General features: G+C 55.4%; 1 protein-coding gene across 2 annotated transcripts in view; it reads right to left on the reverse strand.

Annotated features, from left to right (window-relative positions):
* The window catches only part of GRIK1 (glutamate ionotropic receptor kainate type subunit 1), a 215,120-nt gene that overhangs the window by 49,294 nt on the left and 148,119 nt on the right, over nt 1–17,707 (reverse strand). For both annotated transcript variants that reach the window (XM_071220170.1, XM_053916544.2), the window contains exon 7: nt 7,983–8,126. In XM_071220170.1, coding sequence (XP_071076271.1) covers nt 7,983–8,126 — 144 coding nt within the window. The remainder of the gene's footprint in view (nt 1–7,982; nt 8,127–17,707) is intronic.

A 17,707-nucleotide genomic window follows, 5' to 3' on the forward strand; every position in this document is an offset into this window, starting at 1 on the left:
TTCTGCTCTAACAACGCTTCCTCCTCTGTCTGAACTGTCTACAAAGATTCCGTCTCTGGATCTTCACTGAACTCAAGTATCTTTTGACCTTCCAAGCCAAATGTCCCTACCCCACCATTACCGTGCCGTCCTGCTTCCCGTCCGATGAGACCATTTCTGTATGGGTTTTTTTTTTGCAAACTAATTATTGAGAAGCATGTATCACCAATGCATTCCTGGTTTGGGTGAACAGACAGCGATGAATTCCCGGGTAGGGTGACGAGGAGCCCCAGGAACCCATCTTCTGGGACAGGCCGCAGCACAGCTCGTTTAGATAACACACAATCACAGCAACAGTCATAATCACATTTGCCCGCCCACGTAGAAGTGTCTGCACGAGGGGCGGCGTGGGGGCCCTGACGGAAGACAAGGCGTAAACTGTCGTCCCTGCTGTAGGAAACAGCTGTGACCTCCACCTGCGTCAGGCCTCTTCCCAAGACCTCCGAACAGCCGTGACTCCGACGCGGTGACACTTCCCTGTCAGACACGCGATCTCACAGCAGAGACAGACCGCAAGGGACGAAAAAGACAAAAGTTTTCATTCGCATCTCATTTCTATGCTTTTTCAGGATATTTATTGCCCAAATAAAAAATATATATTTTTAGTATCAAGGAAGGAAATAGCTAGCACTTAAGTCTAGGCTCCTGTAACATTCAATTTCCAGCTTTATTAGTCAGAGTGACTGCCTGCCTGTCACTCCTCCTAAAGGGACTTAAATACAAAAGCACGTCCAGCCCCTGCATTTCCCTGACTCGGCCGTTCCCCTGTGCCGCAGGCTCTGAATTGTCTCCTACGGAAAGGGAGACGTCTTTTCAGAGAGGAGAGAGAAGGAGCTCTTCTGGTCGACACGGCCTTTTAAGAACAGAAGTTTCTACGGCTTCTTCGCTGGCGCCTTAGAAACGATGCTGCTGTGTAAGGACGTTAGGAAAGCGGGTTTATGGCAAACCCCCAAATTAGCTGCTCTGAGGATTCGAGTGCGTGCAAATCATTTTTTGATGACTATGCCATGTGTTACGAAACATAAGAACTTAAAAATAAAGGAAAACATGGAAAAGACCTCATGGCCTCTCTTGGGGGCAGCGGCCACGGTCGGCAGGCTCACTCAAGGAGGTGAAGCCCGAGGGACCCCGTGGAGAACGCTGCAGGCAAAGGGGGTCTACAGAGTCTTTTTAAAGAAGGTTTGCCCTGAGGAAGGAGACTCCCCCAAAGATCCTGGCTGCCGTCATTATTCTTGGGGTCACAGCGACTGCTACGGTCCTCTTCTGGGGTCTGGGAATCAATTCCTGGCATGGCCACAAACCAGGCTGTTTCTGTTTCTTTTTAGTTTTGTGTTTGCATGTTTTGGAATGCTCGGTGGGGTGGGCTAGATTCCAGTGCCCTCAGCAGTCCGTGGGCAGACGTCAGTGTGGCCTGGACGCGGCTGGGCGCCTGCGGAGCCGGCCCCGCAGCAGGCATCACAGTGAGGGCTCAGCGCACCCATGTCTCCGCCTTCTCACTGTAGGGCTTCCTTGAAACAGTGCCTTGAGAGTCCAAGCCACCTGTGTCTTGCTGCCCTGTCCACCCCATCCAGCGGGAGCAGAATTTTCACCCCAAAACATGCGTCTTTGACATAAGGCTTATTTTAGGGTGATTATTGTTAATTAACAGCAGACAGAGAGCATCTCTGAAAACTGAGGCCGAGGCCCCTGTTCCTCCCTCGGGAGGTGGGCACGCAGACGTCCGCTGTGTAGGACTCGCGAGGCCGAGAGCCGGCAGAGTCTGCGCCCCAGGCATCAGAGCGTGGCCGGGGAAGGCCTGCTCCCAGGATCCTCAGGGTTCCCGCCAAGCGTAGGGAGTGGACTCCCGCCCGCCCTTCCAGACGCCACGTTACCTGCAGAGCCCTGCCCCTCCCAGAGGGGGGCGTGTAGGAAGCAGGTGTGAAGCAGTGGAATCGGTGAAAGAACGAGAAGAAAACTTGTACTATTTACACCCAAAGGCCTGGGGGGGGGGGTGGAATCGAGGGGCAGTCAGATGTGGCTCATTTGCACCCCCAAATCAGCTTTCATTCCTAGTCCAACTCTAAGGAAAGCTGTGTCCACCGTCGGAAGGCTTCCCAGGTTAGGGCATCGCCGAGCGTGCCGAGAGGAGCGCTCTTACCCTGACCTTCTGCTTTGCTGGCGCTCCGTGGTGGAGCCACCGGCAGGAAGACCAGGAGGCCACAGTGCGTCGGGGGAGATGGTGCCGAGAGAAGAAAACAGAGGGAGGATGGCATGCATTTCGGAACCCCGGCCTCACTGCGCTCTGTCTCCTCCTGAGCGGAGTGGTTCCCAAGTGCGGGTCATCGTGGTGTTGCTGTGTTTTCAGTCAGAGGTGGCTGTTCTGCAGCTGTGTGGGCACGCAGCCCGCTGGGCCCCTGCACACCCACGGTGCCCGTCCCCGGAGGACACCTACTGGCGGATGTCCCGCACCCCCTCCCCCAAGCACCTCGGTCGCAGTGTGGTCACCGCGACTGTAAGGCAGTTCTCAGAAAAGCTATTTAAACACAAATCTGAAGTACACACAATAGTGGGGTGAAAATAGGCGTTAAGCCACGGAAAAAATGGTAAACATAACCCGTAGACCACAGGACTTCCTCGGAGGTCAGCTATTTCAGGGCCTGAAATGATGCACTTACCCCATCCTCATCTGCTCGATGTGTAATTATTTTAACTATCGCACGTGTTGTTTATAACCCGTAACCTCGCAGCAACAGCTTGCATGGATCACTGCGCAATTTAAAAATGTAATAGCTTTTCCTCCCAATATTTGATTTCCAACTCGGCATCTGCGGACTTTATTTATTTATTTTCATCATCTGCCGGCCCTACCTGTACCTGTGCCCTGCGCCCTGGGCAAACATGTCACTTCCTGACCGTTCATCTCCGAACAGGCGCCTCGCTTTTCTTCTTTTCACGGACTGTTTCCTCGGCGCTGGTTCACGGGCTGACTGTTTCATCAAAAGGTGGTTAACTGGCTCCTGAACTTGCAAACCAACCGCGTGGGCAAGAGCACGCGGAGACCCAGGGGCGTGAAAGCCGTGAGGACGGGGCAGCGGTGTGGAATTACTCAGGTTGCATTGGTCGCACTAATCTGGCTGTTGTCTTTGTTGGGTAGATAACTACTTTTCCTAGCTGATCAGTATGTTCTTTCTCCGTGAAGGTAAGAACCTGGACCCTACATGGGTTTAATTTGCATCTTTCTCTCGTCAGCCTGGTTGGATGGGCTACGGTATTTAAACACGTACTTCGTCTCCAGGGTGTACTGAGCGCTTGCACCGCGGCCAGTCCACATGGGGTGTTACAAGCCTAAACTCCAAACTGGATTTAGAAGACCTATTATGAAAATAAATTAACATAAATCTTATGTTAAAATGATAATATTTTAATCCATTGGGATAAGTAAGATACATTATTAAAGTTAATGTCACCCGTCCGTTTTCATCTTCTACTGTGGCTACGAGAAAGCCTCGGAGCCACGAGACTCGCCGTTCCTCCCGGGCAGCGGGGCGGTGTTTTCCAACGACCATCTGTGCTCCGGGACGCCCGCCCCGTCTGCACCGCGGCTGCGCCCCGCCCCTCGGGAGCTTTGCCCTCTGACCGCCGTCGTCCTCGGAGGCGTGGGACGCATGCGCGTCCTCAGGTCCAGCGCGTATGTGTCCACTCCCCCCGCCCCCCGCCCCGCCCACCCTGCCCTCTCGAGCCGCCGCCGCAGACAGAGTCCTGTGTCCGCGGGCGGAGGCCAGGACGCCCGCAGGGGCCCACCCGGCCGCGCTCGTCCGTGAACAGCACAGCAGCAGAGCGACGCTGACCTGCCCAGTAAAAGCCTGTGTGCATACTACGGCAAACGCAGGTGCCTCGGGAGAGTTTTGTCCTTGACTCTTTGATTTTTAAAAACTGGACTTTAAATATCTTGTTCGTATATTCGGATTTTTAACCCTCACTCCATAAAAACAGGACCCATAAATTCCGTCTTCCCAGGGAAGCAGCAACCGAAACCTGCGTGTTTGATGCCGCGCCCAGTGACATTTCATGTGCTTGGCGTTTGGAAACAGTTTTCACTCCTAAGTAGTAGATCTGTCCTGGGCCAGACCACCGAGGCACTGGTTCCACAGTTCAAGTATTAGCTCAGCGAAGTTCATTGGGAGTTTGCTAGACGGCGGCTTCCTGAGTTCGGTTCTGGAGAATCTTTTCAGTGCCTGCCGGGAGCAGCAAGAGCTCTGAGGACGCAGAGGTCAGCGACGTCGTCCGTGTCCCAGCGGAAGGTCTGACCGTGTCCGCACGCAGCTCTGTTAGAGCTGACAGGAGCTGATGTCCAGGGGCTGTGGGCAGCAGAGGGCCCACCTTCAAGTAGGGGCTCCGGAGCGGCTCGCCGGAGAAAAGGAATTCTGCACGAGCCCCCACGCGTGAAAGGGGGGGCAGCCCTTTCCCGGCTGTGAGCACTAAGATGAAGGGGAGCATGGCTCAGGTCTCCATCGGGAAGAGAGAAGCCCGCCTGCCCCTGCTGCACGAGCCGAGTGGTGGGTGCAGGAGGCTACAGGTGGGTGTTTCCTGTGGGCCAGACTTGGGACTGTCCCCGGTCACAGTCAGTGGGACAGTGTAGGGGGTGAAGGGACTTCAGCAGACACAGCACAAGGGCTCCATGGGACGTCATAGGGCCAAGGGAGCAGCCCACGCTTCCCTCTGAAACAGGCCGAAGAAACGCGGGGAGAGACAGGCCAACAGAAACCGGTCCCGTCAGGGAGTGTCAGGACAGAGAGCTTTGAAAATCGCCCAGGCCCCACGGATGCTGCTGATCACTGGCCGTCCCTGCGATCATGGAGCCGCCCCAGAGAGTGGCGGCCAAGGGCCTGGGGAGGAAGGAACAGGGAAGGTGGCAGCCATGCCCTCGGTTCCCCCAGAGCGCCCTGGGTGGCCTGCTGATTGGGCAGAAGAGAAGCTTCCTGTTTGGTCACGTCAGCGTCTGATGAAGGTCTTGGGACAGATGCCCTGCTGCCGAGGGAGGACCCACTTAAGGAGACCCCCAGACTGGCATGGCCTGAGGAGAATGGAGTCTCGGGCTCTGCCTGGAGCTTCACCGAGCGCCCATGGCTGGGCAGTGGGGATGAGAGTAGGCTGGTCCCTGTGCCTCGGTCCTGTCGTCGTTGGGAACCACCGGCCTGACCTGAGACCTCTGTTCACTTTGCCGCCCCCACCCTGCCCAGTACCACGGCACAGCCCCTGCTCCCCCCAGCCCTGCTGCACTCCCCCGCCGGGGTGATTCTGCAGCCAGCTGACCTCCGACTGCATCCTGGCAACTCCCTGCCCCCCACCCCCAGGAGTCACCTCAGCCACCTGGCCAGCAGTTCCCACCTGGACCTGAGATGGGGTTGGCAGCCGGGGTTCTTGCACCGCTCAGGGGGCTGATAATCTCACACGGGCCGCCGCCTCCCCCACAACAGTCGCTTGTCCTCGATTGGAAGTCCCTCCCTCCCTCCCTCCCTGGAGACGGCTCTCTCGCACGCTCAGCCTGTCTGAAGGGCTCACTGACTCTCACTGGTGTGCGGGGACATTCGCCCCGTGACAGACCGCCCTCGTCCCGTGCATTTGGTTGGCTGGTGTGGCCTTCCCGTTATTTCTGACTGGAGTTACCGGGATTCTTTAGAAAGTGATGGTGACCAAGAGTGGACTGGGGACGATTTAGGACCAACCACCTCAGGTCTGGCGTCCTAAGCAACCCGAGGTTGGCAGAGTTTGGCTGAATGGCACATTGCTGCGCAGAAGCACCTGCTTTTTGTCGCTGTGGCTCGTTTCAGAGTGACTTAGAACTCCCTTGGGGCGGTCCTCCAACTGCTGGGCCCAGCCCCCGGGGGCCCCAGTCCCACCTTCTCTGCAGGCCCTGCCCCTTGCTGAAGGCAGCACTGGGCTTGGGGACTCGGGGACACAGGGCAGCCGAGAACAATGGTGATGCAAACGGAGAGCAGGGTTTCTCACGCACCCTCCCCCCTCGGGCTGGGGAGTCTGAGGACAGGGAATTGGCTTTTTCAGTAAATGCATGTGAAATGCCTTCCTGCTTTCGATGCAGTCCCTCAGCTTGGAGCTCATTATTGCTCTAAGCACGTCCAAATGTGGCGCAGGGAAGTCACCTTCTTGTGCAGCCCAGAAGGGGCGCGCATGCTCCAAGTGTTGGTCCAAGCTGAGGTCGGCGGCCTGCCTCTGCCTGCCCCGCCGTGAGTCGCAGGGGCCAGCTGTGTCCGCTGGGACGGCGGGCGATTCCAGACGTGCCCGCGACCCCTGTGGGGCGGGCGGGGGCTGTGCCGCTTTCCTGGTGGTCCCAGGACGTCTGATTTTTGTGGCCGTCGGAATGGTGTGTCATTCCACGATGACCTGTGGTTTCTCTGCTGTGGCTTCTATGGTGGCTAGTTCCACGTTCCTGGCGTCATCTCAGGAAACTGAGCGAGGCCGTTACTCATGGTCCATTGCAGGGGTCAGAGAATAGCCAGTGTTTCCGGTTCTTCCTTTTCACGAGTGTTTCCTCCTCTTTATCCTCGCAGTCACACTGTGCGCCGGGAGGTGCTGTCCCCACGTTACCGGTGAGGAAACTGAGGCACACGGGGTCGGAGTGGCTGGTCCGGGTTGTGTTGCCGTCAGCATCGGTGGTGCTGGGATTCAAAGCCGAGCACCCCGGCTGGGACCAGGGTGAGGTGAGCAAGGGGCCTGAGCAGGAAACCTGAGCAAGTACTGCCTCTCGTCCCCTGAGGGCGCTGCAGGGCTCCCACCCGCGGGGAAGGGCCTCCTCCCAACATGTGCTCAGGACACCTGTTCGCTGCTTCCCATGTCCTGGGCCTGGCCTTGCCAGTGACCTTGGTGTGAACCCTGGGCACTGTTACCCCTCGTCCTTCCAGTCCTCACCCTAACGGGTCCGACTCCTCTTTTGGGGGGGAGCGGACAGAACAGCCCAAGAGAGAGGCCAACACAGGCTCTTTCCCCAGACGTGTCCCGTTCTCTCTTATGGCTTTGTCTCCCCAACCGTGAGCAGCCCGGACGAAGCCGAGAGGTCCTTCCACTGAGGTGTGGGCCCGCCCCCTGCCTGCCCCCAGAAGGCCCCAGAGCTGCCGCAGGGAGGATGGCGGAGCCCCAGCCCCTGGCCAGCCACTCCCACGTGTCTCGTCTTGTCTGTTTGTCAGGTGCAGACACACCCCGCACTGCCTGTGCGGGTCAGGGACAGCCCCTGGCTGCGTGTCTGTGAGGACTTCGGGGTCTTACAGCAGGGCCTTGTGAAGGGAAGTCAGGTCCCTGAAGCAGGTCCAGCCTTGTGGCGTCCCTGGGCCTCACTGGAAGAAGAGTTGTCTTGGTCCACACATTAAATACATTGCAACATGAAATCACAAAAGAAATCTCATAATGTTTTAAGTACATTTACAATGTTGTGTTGGGCCGCAGGCTGGACGCACCTGCAGGACAGGGTACGGATGCCCAGGACCCCAGGACCCCAGGACCCCAGGGAAGGCCCCTCCTGCCCCAACATACCGTCCTCTTGCAGGTCGTTTCGTGCATTGGGAACTGGACTTTTCCAGTGAGCTGACAAATGGCAAAACAACCCAAGTACCACAGGGGAAAAGGTCCTGTTGCTCAGTCCTGTACAACCCAGGGCACGGGGGACAGGCCCCTGGGACGATGGCTGCCCCTCCCTGACTCGCCAGGCCCAGGAGTAGCTCCTGTGGGCCTGCGAACCTGCCGGGGGGCGGGGCCCTCGGGTGGGGAGGCCCCAGCTGGAACGCAGGGTGTGGTGCTAGGGTCTGGTGGCTTCTTTAAATGGCTCGGCATCACTAGGAGGACGCCTGGCCGCTCCAGTCAAACCTTACCCTCCGACCTGCGGAAGACGCCCTGATGGCCGGCCCGCCCCAGGGAGCCGGGAAGAAAGAGCGCGGCGAGCGCGCGGCACTTGCCTCTCGGATGAGGCTCGTGAACCGGGGTCCGAGGCGCCAGGGCTTGTGTCGGTGGCATTGCAGCGAGCTGACGGCCAGCTGGGGGGCCCGGTGCGCGGCGAGGGCCACCGCGTGCACGGCATCGAACATCAGCGCCGCGTCCGTCTGCGGAGACACACACCACAGGCTCAGTGTGGCCTGCGCCCGCCTGTCCGCCTGCCTGCGCCCGGCCCTTGTCTGTGGGACCCACCGCCTTGGCTCTCAACACCACCTGTTCTGCTGTGGAAAGGGTTTCATTCCCAGGGGCTGCATTTCTCTGACAGACTGGCTGCCTCATCCCCAGGGTCAGTTGGAGGCACAGTCTGCTTTGTTTTCAACTTTTAAGAACATGCAGCTCACATCGGCCGCCACAGGCCTGATTCGGGGGACGCGCGTTTTCAGAGGGTCTTCTGCGCTAAGCCCGGTGTTAAGCTCCCCTGAGTTACAAACTAACGCTCAACGTTTCAGCGTCAGATTTTGTGTCTCAGTATTTCTCTGTCTCCTTACCCATCTGCGTACCGTGTGTTTGGTAACTGCTAGAGCTGACACCGCAGGTGACTTCCAGGTGAGTATTCCCGTGCTGGCCAAGGAGGCCCTCATTACAGAACCTAAGGCAGCAGCGGGGGTGGGGGCCCCAGGAGACCAGGTGTGTGTGGCACGCTGGACGGGTGTCCCCAGTCAGAACCTGCTCCCTGACAGAGGCAGGTCCCCATTCCTCCTCGTGACCTTTCTCTCCTTGCAAAAATTCACATCAATACTTCCAGCGCTTTTATAAAATGTACTGCCCTGTGGTTTTCTTTAAGGATAAAATCTTGTAACACCTTCTCATTTTACTTCAGGGTTTTCGTAGCCACTTCAAACATATTAGTTCATTTGAAGTCCTCAGGGTCCCCGGCACAGGCTGTCAGAACGGATGGAGAACTCTGCCGTGCAGGGGTCGCGATCTCTAGAGCGTGCGGCCCTGTGGGAGTCGCCCAAGGCTGAGGGTCGGGGATGAAACCAGCAGCCTGGGTCATGGAGTGAGGATTGCCATGTGCTTTCCTGAGCCTGGCGGAGCCACTCCCCATTCGCCACGTGTTGGATGGGTGCCCGGGGCGGCCCCGGGTCCAGAGAGCGTTTCCACGCTGTGTCCCTTCTGTGCTGGGCGATTTCTGTCACCGCCTACTTCACACACGTGCTCAGTCGTGTGTGGGCACCTGCTTCATGGTATGGGTGCCAGGCTCTTGGTAGAAACTGTTAGGCTCAGTTCTCCAGTGTTGGCATGGTTCCCGGCACACCCTTTCTCTGATGGTGTTTTGTACCTTAACATAAAATGCCTGTTTGCGAGAACGGTGGCATACCAAGGTGTTACGATGTGCTTCTGATACGAGTTGTCTCGCTCACACTTCGTAACGGGTGTGCGGAGTTTGGATGGTGGCAGGGATTGTTGAAGCTTGCACATGTTTTGACCATTTTAATTCAAGGCTGATCGAGTCCGTTTTAGAGATGTGAACACTGAGGCTCAGGGACGCTAAGTGACCCGATCAAGGCCATTCTGCTCAGTAGCGGCGCGGCCAGGGTGTGAGCCCAGGACTGCTGGTCCTGACTCCCGTGGTAGCCGCTCTGCTCTGCTCGCAGGGTCTGACGGGGGGAGGGCAGTCCGCCGGCAGAAGGAGGGTTTTTGACATCGATCAGAAATGACAGCTGACCTTTACCGAGCGCTGACCGTAGGCCAGGAGCTGTTCTGGACACTTTGCAAACATTCAGCCTTCACCATGACCTTCCCTCCTCTGTGGACGAAGGAATAACGCGGTTAAATGGTGTCTTCAGACTAGTGGGGACAGGCCAAGTTCAAGCTTTCGGAAGCAGACGCTGGGTTTACGCTCTTCACCACAAAGCTGAGCGGCGTCTCACCTGAGAGTCCGCTCGATAATTAGAAATCGTGCTGGTAGGTCGGTAATGGTCGGTGTGCACCTGCGGGTTACCACACGCCAGGCGCTGCAGTCACTTCACACAGGTGGGGTCTCCGTTGTTACTAAAATCAAACTTTCAAAGTAGGCCTGTCCCCCACTGCACCGGCGGGGAGATGGGGGCTGGGGACTGGGGACGTCAGCAATGACGGGTGACTCGGCTGAAGGCTGCAGTCGGTGAGGCAGGAGTGAGCCCTCCACCTCAGCAGGAGACTCCCACCCGCGCGGAACCGACTTTCAATAGCCCTGTGTGTGCCGGCCCGGTGGCTGAGCGAGTGTGTGATGGGGAAGTGCGAGGCGGAGCCGCAGGGATCGGCGTTGCCGTGAACTTGCCCGGCAGAAAGGGCTGAGGCTTCCTCTGTGCAGCGGCTGCCGTGCTGGGCGCTGGCGCAGCTCAGAGTGCAGGCTGCCCACTGCTCTCCAGGTCAAAGACGGAAACGGTTCGTTCCAACGCTGTGCTTCCCGCTGTCCGATGTTTTCTTAGTTGGGGAGTGTCCACTGACCCTCCTCCCGTCGCTTCCGTGCGGGGGCCTGCGTCCCCGACAGCAGCTCTCAGGCCCTTGTAGGTAAATGTGGACGGATTCCGCCCGTGTTCACACGTTGTTCTTCCAAGTGTCTTATTTACGTCGACACCCTGCGTGAAGCCACATCGCTCAGTGCCTCCGAGAGAAACTTTTCCATGACGTGGGGCAGGAAACCCGCGTGCCGAGAGGGCTTCTCTCTGGTGCGCGGTGTGGGGTTGTTACAGCAATGGCAGAAAGGGTTCACGCAGGGCCCTCGAGGTGCCCAAACCCCGCCCAGGCCCGAGGCGGGACTGGCCCGCCTGGCTCCTGGGAGCTGACCACACGCGCCTGGAGCACCCCGACTGACCCCAGTGCCTCTGCACCCTGGGTCCTGGGTGATGCCGACGGTGCACGCTCCCGGTGCAGCATATGGCCAGTGCCGGTGCTTCTCGCCTGGGGCCCTGGGCCAGCTGTCGCAGTTTGGCCTGTGGGATGGCCGGAGACTGAGTGGCTGGGGTCAGCTATGGGAGTGCTCTACCCCAACGTGACTGACTCCCAAAACCCCCCTGGACATCAAGGGCTTGGGGGTGCTTCCCAGGCCGGCCCCACGCAGCCCCCCTACTGTGCGTGTGGAGGGGAATGAGCACTGTGGACGCAGCACCCGGGGAAGGGCCCCAGAGCCCACGCATGGCTTCTCCTGGCCTTTATCCCCGGTGAGCTTTTCTTGGCTGGTCCACCTGCGAGTACGACAGGGTTTCGGGCCCTATGAGTCCTTCTGACAAGTCCTCGGGGCTGAACGTGGTCGCGGGGACCCCAACACACGCCCCAGGACGCCACGCCACCGCAGGGCTGAGGAGGAGCGACCTGACATGGCCTGACAGAGCCCCCGCGTGTGGCTGCCCGCCTGGCATGTAGCTGCTGCTGGAAGAGCCGGAGGAGATCGGGTGCTGACGGGAGCCCCAGGCTGCGGAGAACAGATGGGCAGAGAGCGCAGACGTCCACCTTCTCTCCGCATTCAGGAACGTTCACTACTCTGATGTGAGTGAGGACGGGAGTTCTTCCAGGAGGGAGGTGCTGCCCAGTGACACTGCCCCACCCCTGCCCGAGCTTCCGTGCTCACTTGGTGTTAACAGCCTCCTCTGTTAAAATCTGGTGTCTGACCAGCAGCGTGGAGCTAACAGGAGGCGCCTGTCAGAATGAATCAGAATCAGCGCGTGTCCCTCTTCTGAGACCTGCCTGGCCACTCGCTTAAGGTCCCGAGGGCGGGGGTGGGTTGGTGTCCTCTTTGTAGGAGCCTGGTGTGTGTGTGTTGGGGGGGCAGCGGGGGTCCTGAGCCCCAGGAAGTGGGGGCAGCCCACCCGCAGACCGGGGTTGGAAGAAGTTTGGGGAGGTGGCCGACACACCTGGTGTGCTCAGCGTAGCAATTCGGTCATCCAGGCAGCAGCCCCCCAGGTTGGGTGAGGCCCTTCACCGAGGCCGTTGTATTGTGAGTCTCAAAGGATGTTTGCCAGCTTTTGAGAGAGTCTGAGGCATTGGGAAAAGAGGAGAACACACCTGGGGGACCCCACTGGCCCCGCAGGTCACACAGGTGCGGGGTAAGTGCCACCGTGGTCAGCGTGTGCGATCTGCACAGTGTGATTCTCTCACCAAACCGATCTGCCTCGGTGCCTGGGAACGCGTGTCCCTTCTCTTACTGACAGCAAATGGTCGCGAGAGCAGGTACCATCAGCTAAATTCAGTTCTGTGTCCGAGAGGCTTCACAGGCCGCCCGATTTCATCTGCTGAGTAACACCGTGGTGGCATCGTACAGGTTCACAGAGGAGCCAGAGGGTCAGAGAGGCTCAGTGGCTTACTCAGGCGATCCACTCACTTGGGAACACAGCCAGGACTTAGAACTGGGTTTCCTTATCCTGGATGCTCTTGCTTTCCCCATTGATGGCACCGGCCATCGTGATTCACCGAAGGATGAGCTGGGACACTCGCGGGCGTCTTCCTGAGGGTCAGGGTCACAGGAGGAGCTTGCGTGTGAGAGGAGGCTGCTGACGACTTCATATCCAGGTGCACTTGGAGGACGGGGGAGGCAGGCAACAGGCCGACGCCGTGCATGCCCCGCCCCTGACTCCAGGCAGTGCTGAGTCTCCACGGTTTTGGCTCACAGCCGGAGGGAAAACCATCCGCCAGTGGCCACTCCCTTACCCCACCCCACCCCACCCAAAGCCAATGGGTTGAATCAGTCAGTGGGGGAGAGGGGTTACCTTTCTGTTTTTTGCCTACAAAATGTATTAGATGCCATTGATTTATAAATTTTTAAAAAGATTTTACTTATTTATTTTTAGAGAGAGGGGAAGGGAGGGAGAGAGGGAAACATCGATGTGTGGTTGCCTCTCGCATGCCCCGCACTGGGGACCTGGCATGTAACCCAGGCATGTGCCCTGACTGAGAATCCAACTGGTGACCCTTTGATTCTCAGGCTGGCACTCAATCCATTGAACCACACCAGCCAGGGCTAAACTTTTTAAAGTTAGTAAGTATGTAATACAGATTCATAAAAATAATAAATAGCCCTGGCTGGTGTGGCTCACTGGACTGAGTGCCAGCTATGAACCAAAGGGTCGCCAGTTTGACTCCCAGTCAGGGCACATGCCTGGGTTGCAGGCCAGGTCCCCAGTGCGGGGCATGCGAGAGGCAACCACACACTGATGTTTCTCTCCCTCTCTTTCTCCCTCCCTTCCCCTCTCTCTAAAAATAAATAAGTAAAATCTTTACAAATAAAAAAATAAATTAATGTGTAAAATAATGTTGATGTCAACAGGTATACATGGATCCAGAAAGATTTTGGTTCCCTATGAATTAATTTTTTTATTAAAAGACATTAAAGTTATAGTTGACATGCAATATTATGTTAGTTTCCGGTGAAAAACCTTACCAGCAATCACAACAAGTCTAGTAACCATTTGTCACCATACATAGCCTTGCGACACTCTTGTAAGGTGGTGGTTGCGAGGTGATGTCTCACCGTGGTTTGGCTGGCACGCCCCTGATGGCTGGTGTGAGTGTTTTTTCATGCGTCTGCTGGCCATCTGTGTATCTTCTTTAGAGAACTGTCTATTCAGGTTCTGTGACCACTTTTTAATTGGACTATTTGATTTTTTACTGTTGAGTTGTATGAGTTCTTTATATTTTTTGATATTAACCCCTTATTGGATCTATCATTAGTAAATATTTTCTTCCATTCAGTAGGTTGCCTTTAGGTTTTGTTGAGATTCCTTTGCTGTGCAAAATATTTGGAGTTTGATAACGTCCCACTTATTTACTTATTTTTGCTTTTATTGCCTTTGCCCTTGGAGACAAATGCAAAAAAAAAAAAAAACAAAAAAACCCCCCTGCTAATGGTGATGTCCAAGTGTTTATTGCCTGTGTTTTCTTCTAGGAGTTTTATGGTTTCAGGTCTTACATTTAGGTCTTTAATCCAGTTTGAGTTTATTTTTGTAAATGATGTAAAAAAAGCAGTTTAATTTCATTCATTTGCATTTATCTGTCCAGCTTCCCCAAACCATTTGTGGAAGAGGCTCTCTTTCCCTGTTGGACATTCGTGCCTCCTTTGTCCTAGAGCGATTGGCCGTGTACGTGGGGGTTTATTTCGGGGCTCTCTGTTCTGATGCGTAGATCTATGTGTCTTTTTCTAGGCCAGCGCCCTGCTGTTTTGATTCTTGTATATTTGTAGTATAGTTTGAAATCAGGGAGCATAATGCCTCCAACTTTGGTCTTTCTCAAGCTTGCTCTTGCTGTTGAGAGTGTTTTGTGGTTCTACATAAAATTTAGAATTTTTTCTTCCATTTGGTGAAAAATGCCGTGCGTGTGTTGATGGGGACTGCACGGAGTCCGCAGGTTGCTTTGGGCAGCACGGGCGTTTCAGCGATGGGAATTCTCAGTCCACGAGCATGGGGTGTCCCTCCACTTACTTCGGTCTCCTTCAGAATTTACTCCTAGGTGTTTTATTCTTTCTGATGCAGTTGTAAATGGAATTGTTTTCTTCATTTCTCTTTCTTGGAATTTGTTATTAGTGTAAAAAACTCAACAGACTTCTGAATAGGAATTCCGTGTCTGCCACCTCACCGAATTCCTTAGCCCCAGCAGGTTTTCGGTGGCATCTCGGGGTGTGACGGACACAGCACCCTGTGAGGTGCCGGTTCTCCTTCCTTTGCAGTGTGGGCGCTTGGTGTCTCTCTGTCCCGTCTGGTGGGGCACTGGGGCTCCCGGGACTGTGCCGACGAGCGAGGCAGCAGCGGGCACCCTCTCCGGCGCCTCACCTCGCAGAAAAGGTGCTCCACTCTCGCCGTCGCGCGTGGCCTTAGCTGTGGGGTTGCCGTGCGTGGTCTTCATCGGACTGAGATATGTTCCCTCTGTGCCCACTTTGTCCAGAGTGAGTGTCGTGAAAAGGAATTTTTGAATTTTGTCAAATGCCTTTTTCCTGCATCTGTTGAGATGATTGTGTAATATTTATTCTTCATTTTGTTCATGTGGCCTGTTTGTCGATCGATTGACAGGTACTAAGTCATTCTTGCATCCCTGGAAGAAGTCCTACTTGATCATCGTGTATGATTGATTTAATGTGTTGCTAAATTCAGTTTGCTAATGTTTTGTTGAGGATTTTTACCTCTGCTTATCAAGAAATTGGCCTATAATTTTTTTCTTCGTAGTGCCTGGTTCTGGGGTCAGGGTAATGGCAGCCTCATAGAGTGAGTTTGAATACCTTCCTCCCTCTTCAGCGTTTTGAAATAGTTTAGAGGAATAAATAATGACTTTTGAGTGTTTGGTGGAATTTGCCTGTGAAGCCTTTGGTCCTGGACTTGTGTTTGTTGGGCATTTTTCGATCACGGCCTCAATTTTGTCACTAGTAGTCAGGCTGCTTCGGAGATTTCCCGTTTCTCCCTGATGTGGTCTTGGAAGGCCGAGTGTTTCCAGGGTGCAGCCCCTTCCAGGTCGCCCGGCGTGTGGGCGACAGCGCTCGCAGCATTGCTCAGACCCCGCCACGTGCGTGGTGCTGGAGGTCGCCCCTGCGCTGTCAGTTCTGATTCTGCTCACTCGCTTGTCTGCGAGCCTTCTCTCTCCTGTCCTTGTTGAGTCTGGCTCGCGGTCCGTCAACTTTGTTTATCTTTCCAAAGAGACAGCTTTTAGTTAATTGATCCTTTTATTGTTTATTTGGTTTTATTTTATTTATTTCTGCTCCAATCTTTATGATTTCCTTTTTTTTAACTCACTTTGGGCTTTTTATTAGTCACTGTAAGTAGGAGGCTAGACTGCTTGTTTCACTTTTCCTTGTTTTGTGGGGCAGGGCTGCGCCACTGAATTTCCCCCTTAGAACTGCTTTTCTTCTGTCCGATAGATTTTGGATCATTGGTTTTCATTTTAATCAGGCTCAGGAAATTTTTTCCCTTGATTTCTGCATTATCCATTGATTGCTCGGTAGTAGCCTGCTGTTTAGCCTCCACGTGTCTGTGTTTTTCCCAGTTTTGTTTTCATAATTGATTCCCAGTTTCCTAGCGTTGTGATTCGAGAAGATGCTTGACTGATTTCCGTCTTCTTAAGTTCACAGACTTGCTTTGCGTCTGACACAGGATCTGCCTGGAAAACGTTCTTGGCGCACTTGAACATGTATCCCCCTGTTTCAGAGGGAGGGTGGCATGTGCTCTCTGGACTCCGAAACTCGTCCACTGGATGCCCTTGAACTTGCCCTTCAGCTTTTCTGTGAGCCCCCACCCGCACTGCCCCCCTCCCCATGTTCGCGCCTTGCCTGGGGGCAGAAAGACGACACTGACCTGCAAACCGGCCTTGTTGGGTGAACCAGGGTCACCTGATGCTCCGTTTCTGAGCTCTGTCTGCAGGGCTAAGAGGTCCGACTGGCAGGGGCCTGCGTCCTGCTATGTTTGGGGGAAATTGTGTTGACATGTCCTCACGAGGCTGCTGCACCCACTTTTGTGGCCCCCTGCTGAGCCACCCTCTTCTCTTCTGACAGACCCCCCCTCCTTGTAGCAGTTCAGCATTTTAATAGTGAGAAGACCACCAGAGCCTGAGGGCCCCTCCTTAGGTGGGAGAGGATTGCAACATCCTCTGGGCCGAATGGGACTCTCATTCCCGGGACTTGGGGACTTGGCTCTGCCAGGCTCCCTGCCCAAAGGACAGCCGTGGGCCCAGGTGGCTGCCAGCAGGCCGGGGCCCCCCAGGGCGCCCTGAATCTGGTGGGAATTGCGGGGTTCAGTCTCTGCCACTCGTTCAGTCGATACTTACGAACTGCTGTCAGCTCAGCACGTGCGTGTTTTGGGGGGAGAGAGGGTATACATGGAGCCTCACCTGTGATGAGCATGTAATGTTGGGTGTGAGTGCACACCTGCATTGGTGGTCCCTGCCCAGTGGGGGTGAAATTATTTTTGATCTCATCCTGTGACAGCAATGTTTCAGGGGGGTGGGCAGAGGATTTTGAGACACATTTGAACTCATTGGAATCACATCCCAGAGAAGGGAAAACCAACATAGCATCTCCTCCCCTGACTTTTCTGTGCCCCGCCCCCCCCACCCCCACCCCTGAGTCCAGTATTTCCGGGACATTCTCTGCTTGTTCTCGCCCGCAGACATGCCCCAAATCACAGAGGGCTCATTCATTGGTAGCAACATGCTTTCCATCTCTGTCTCTCACGTCACTTTGTGTAGAGTCCTCTCAGGTGTGACACACACATGGCCAGCGACCTTGAACATGGGGTCATACGGAACCACTTCATTCACTCATTTATTTCTTCTTTGAATTAGTTTCTCATTAAAGAAAAAGTAGAAAGAGAAAAAAGTCCCCAGTTCATTTCTCTGTGAGGCATCTTTCTGTTATCAGTAAATTGCGTCTAAAAGTGAGAGTGTTTCCTCGGATGAGGGGAACAGGGAAGGACAGGCCAGGCCGGTTTGAAACGCCATTACCTGCCTGCGCCCACTCCTCCCACACTGAGAGCTTTCAAGAAATTCCCTGCTCTTTTCTTCATCACGTAGGGACTTCCATTAGCGAAGCCCCAAGGGTGGGGGACAACAAAAGACAGATGATGTCAGGGAGAAGCTGTGGATGGAGAGTGCCCCCCCCCACCCTCCGCTGGGGCGGGCCTGGCGCCTGCTCGAGAGCAACACACAGCGGGTGTGGAGCACCCCTGAGTCTGCAAGGGGGGCCTCTGGTTCCTGGGACAGAGAGTGTGTATGTGGCCACCGGGTGTGGCTGTGG

Source organism: Desmodus rotundus, chromosome 2, assembly GCF_022682495.2.
Source record: "Desmodus rotundus isolate HL8 chromosome 2, HLdesRot8A.1, whole genome shotgun sequence".
Classification (NCBI taxonomy): domain Eukaryota; kingdom Metazoa; phylum Chordata; class Mammalia; order Chiroptera; family Phyllostomidae; genus Desmodus; species Desmodus rotundus.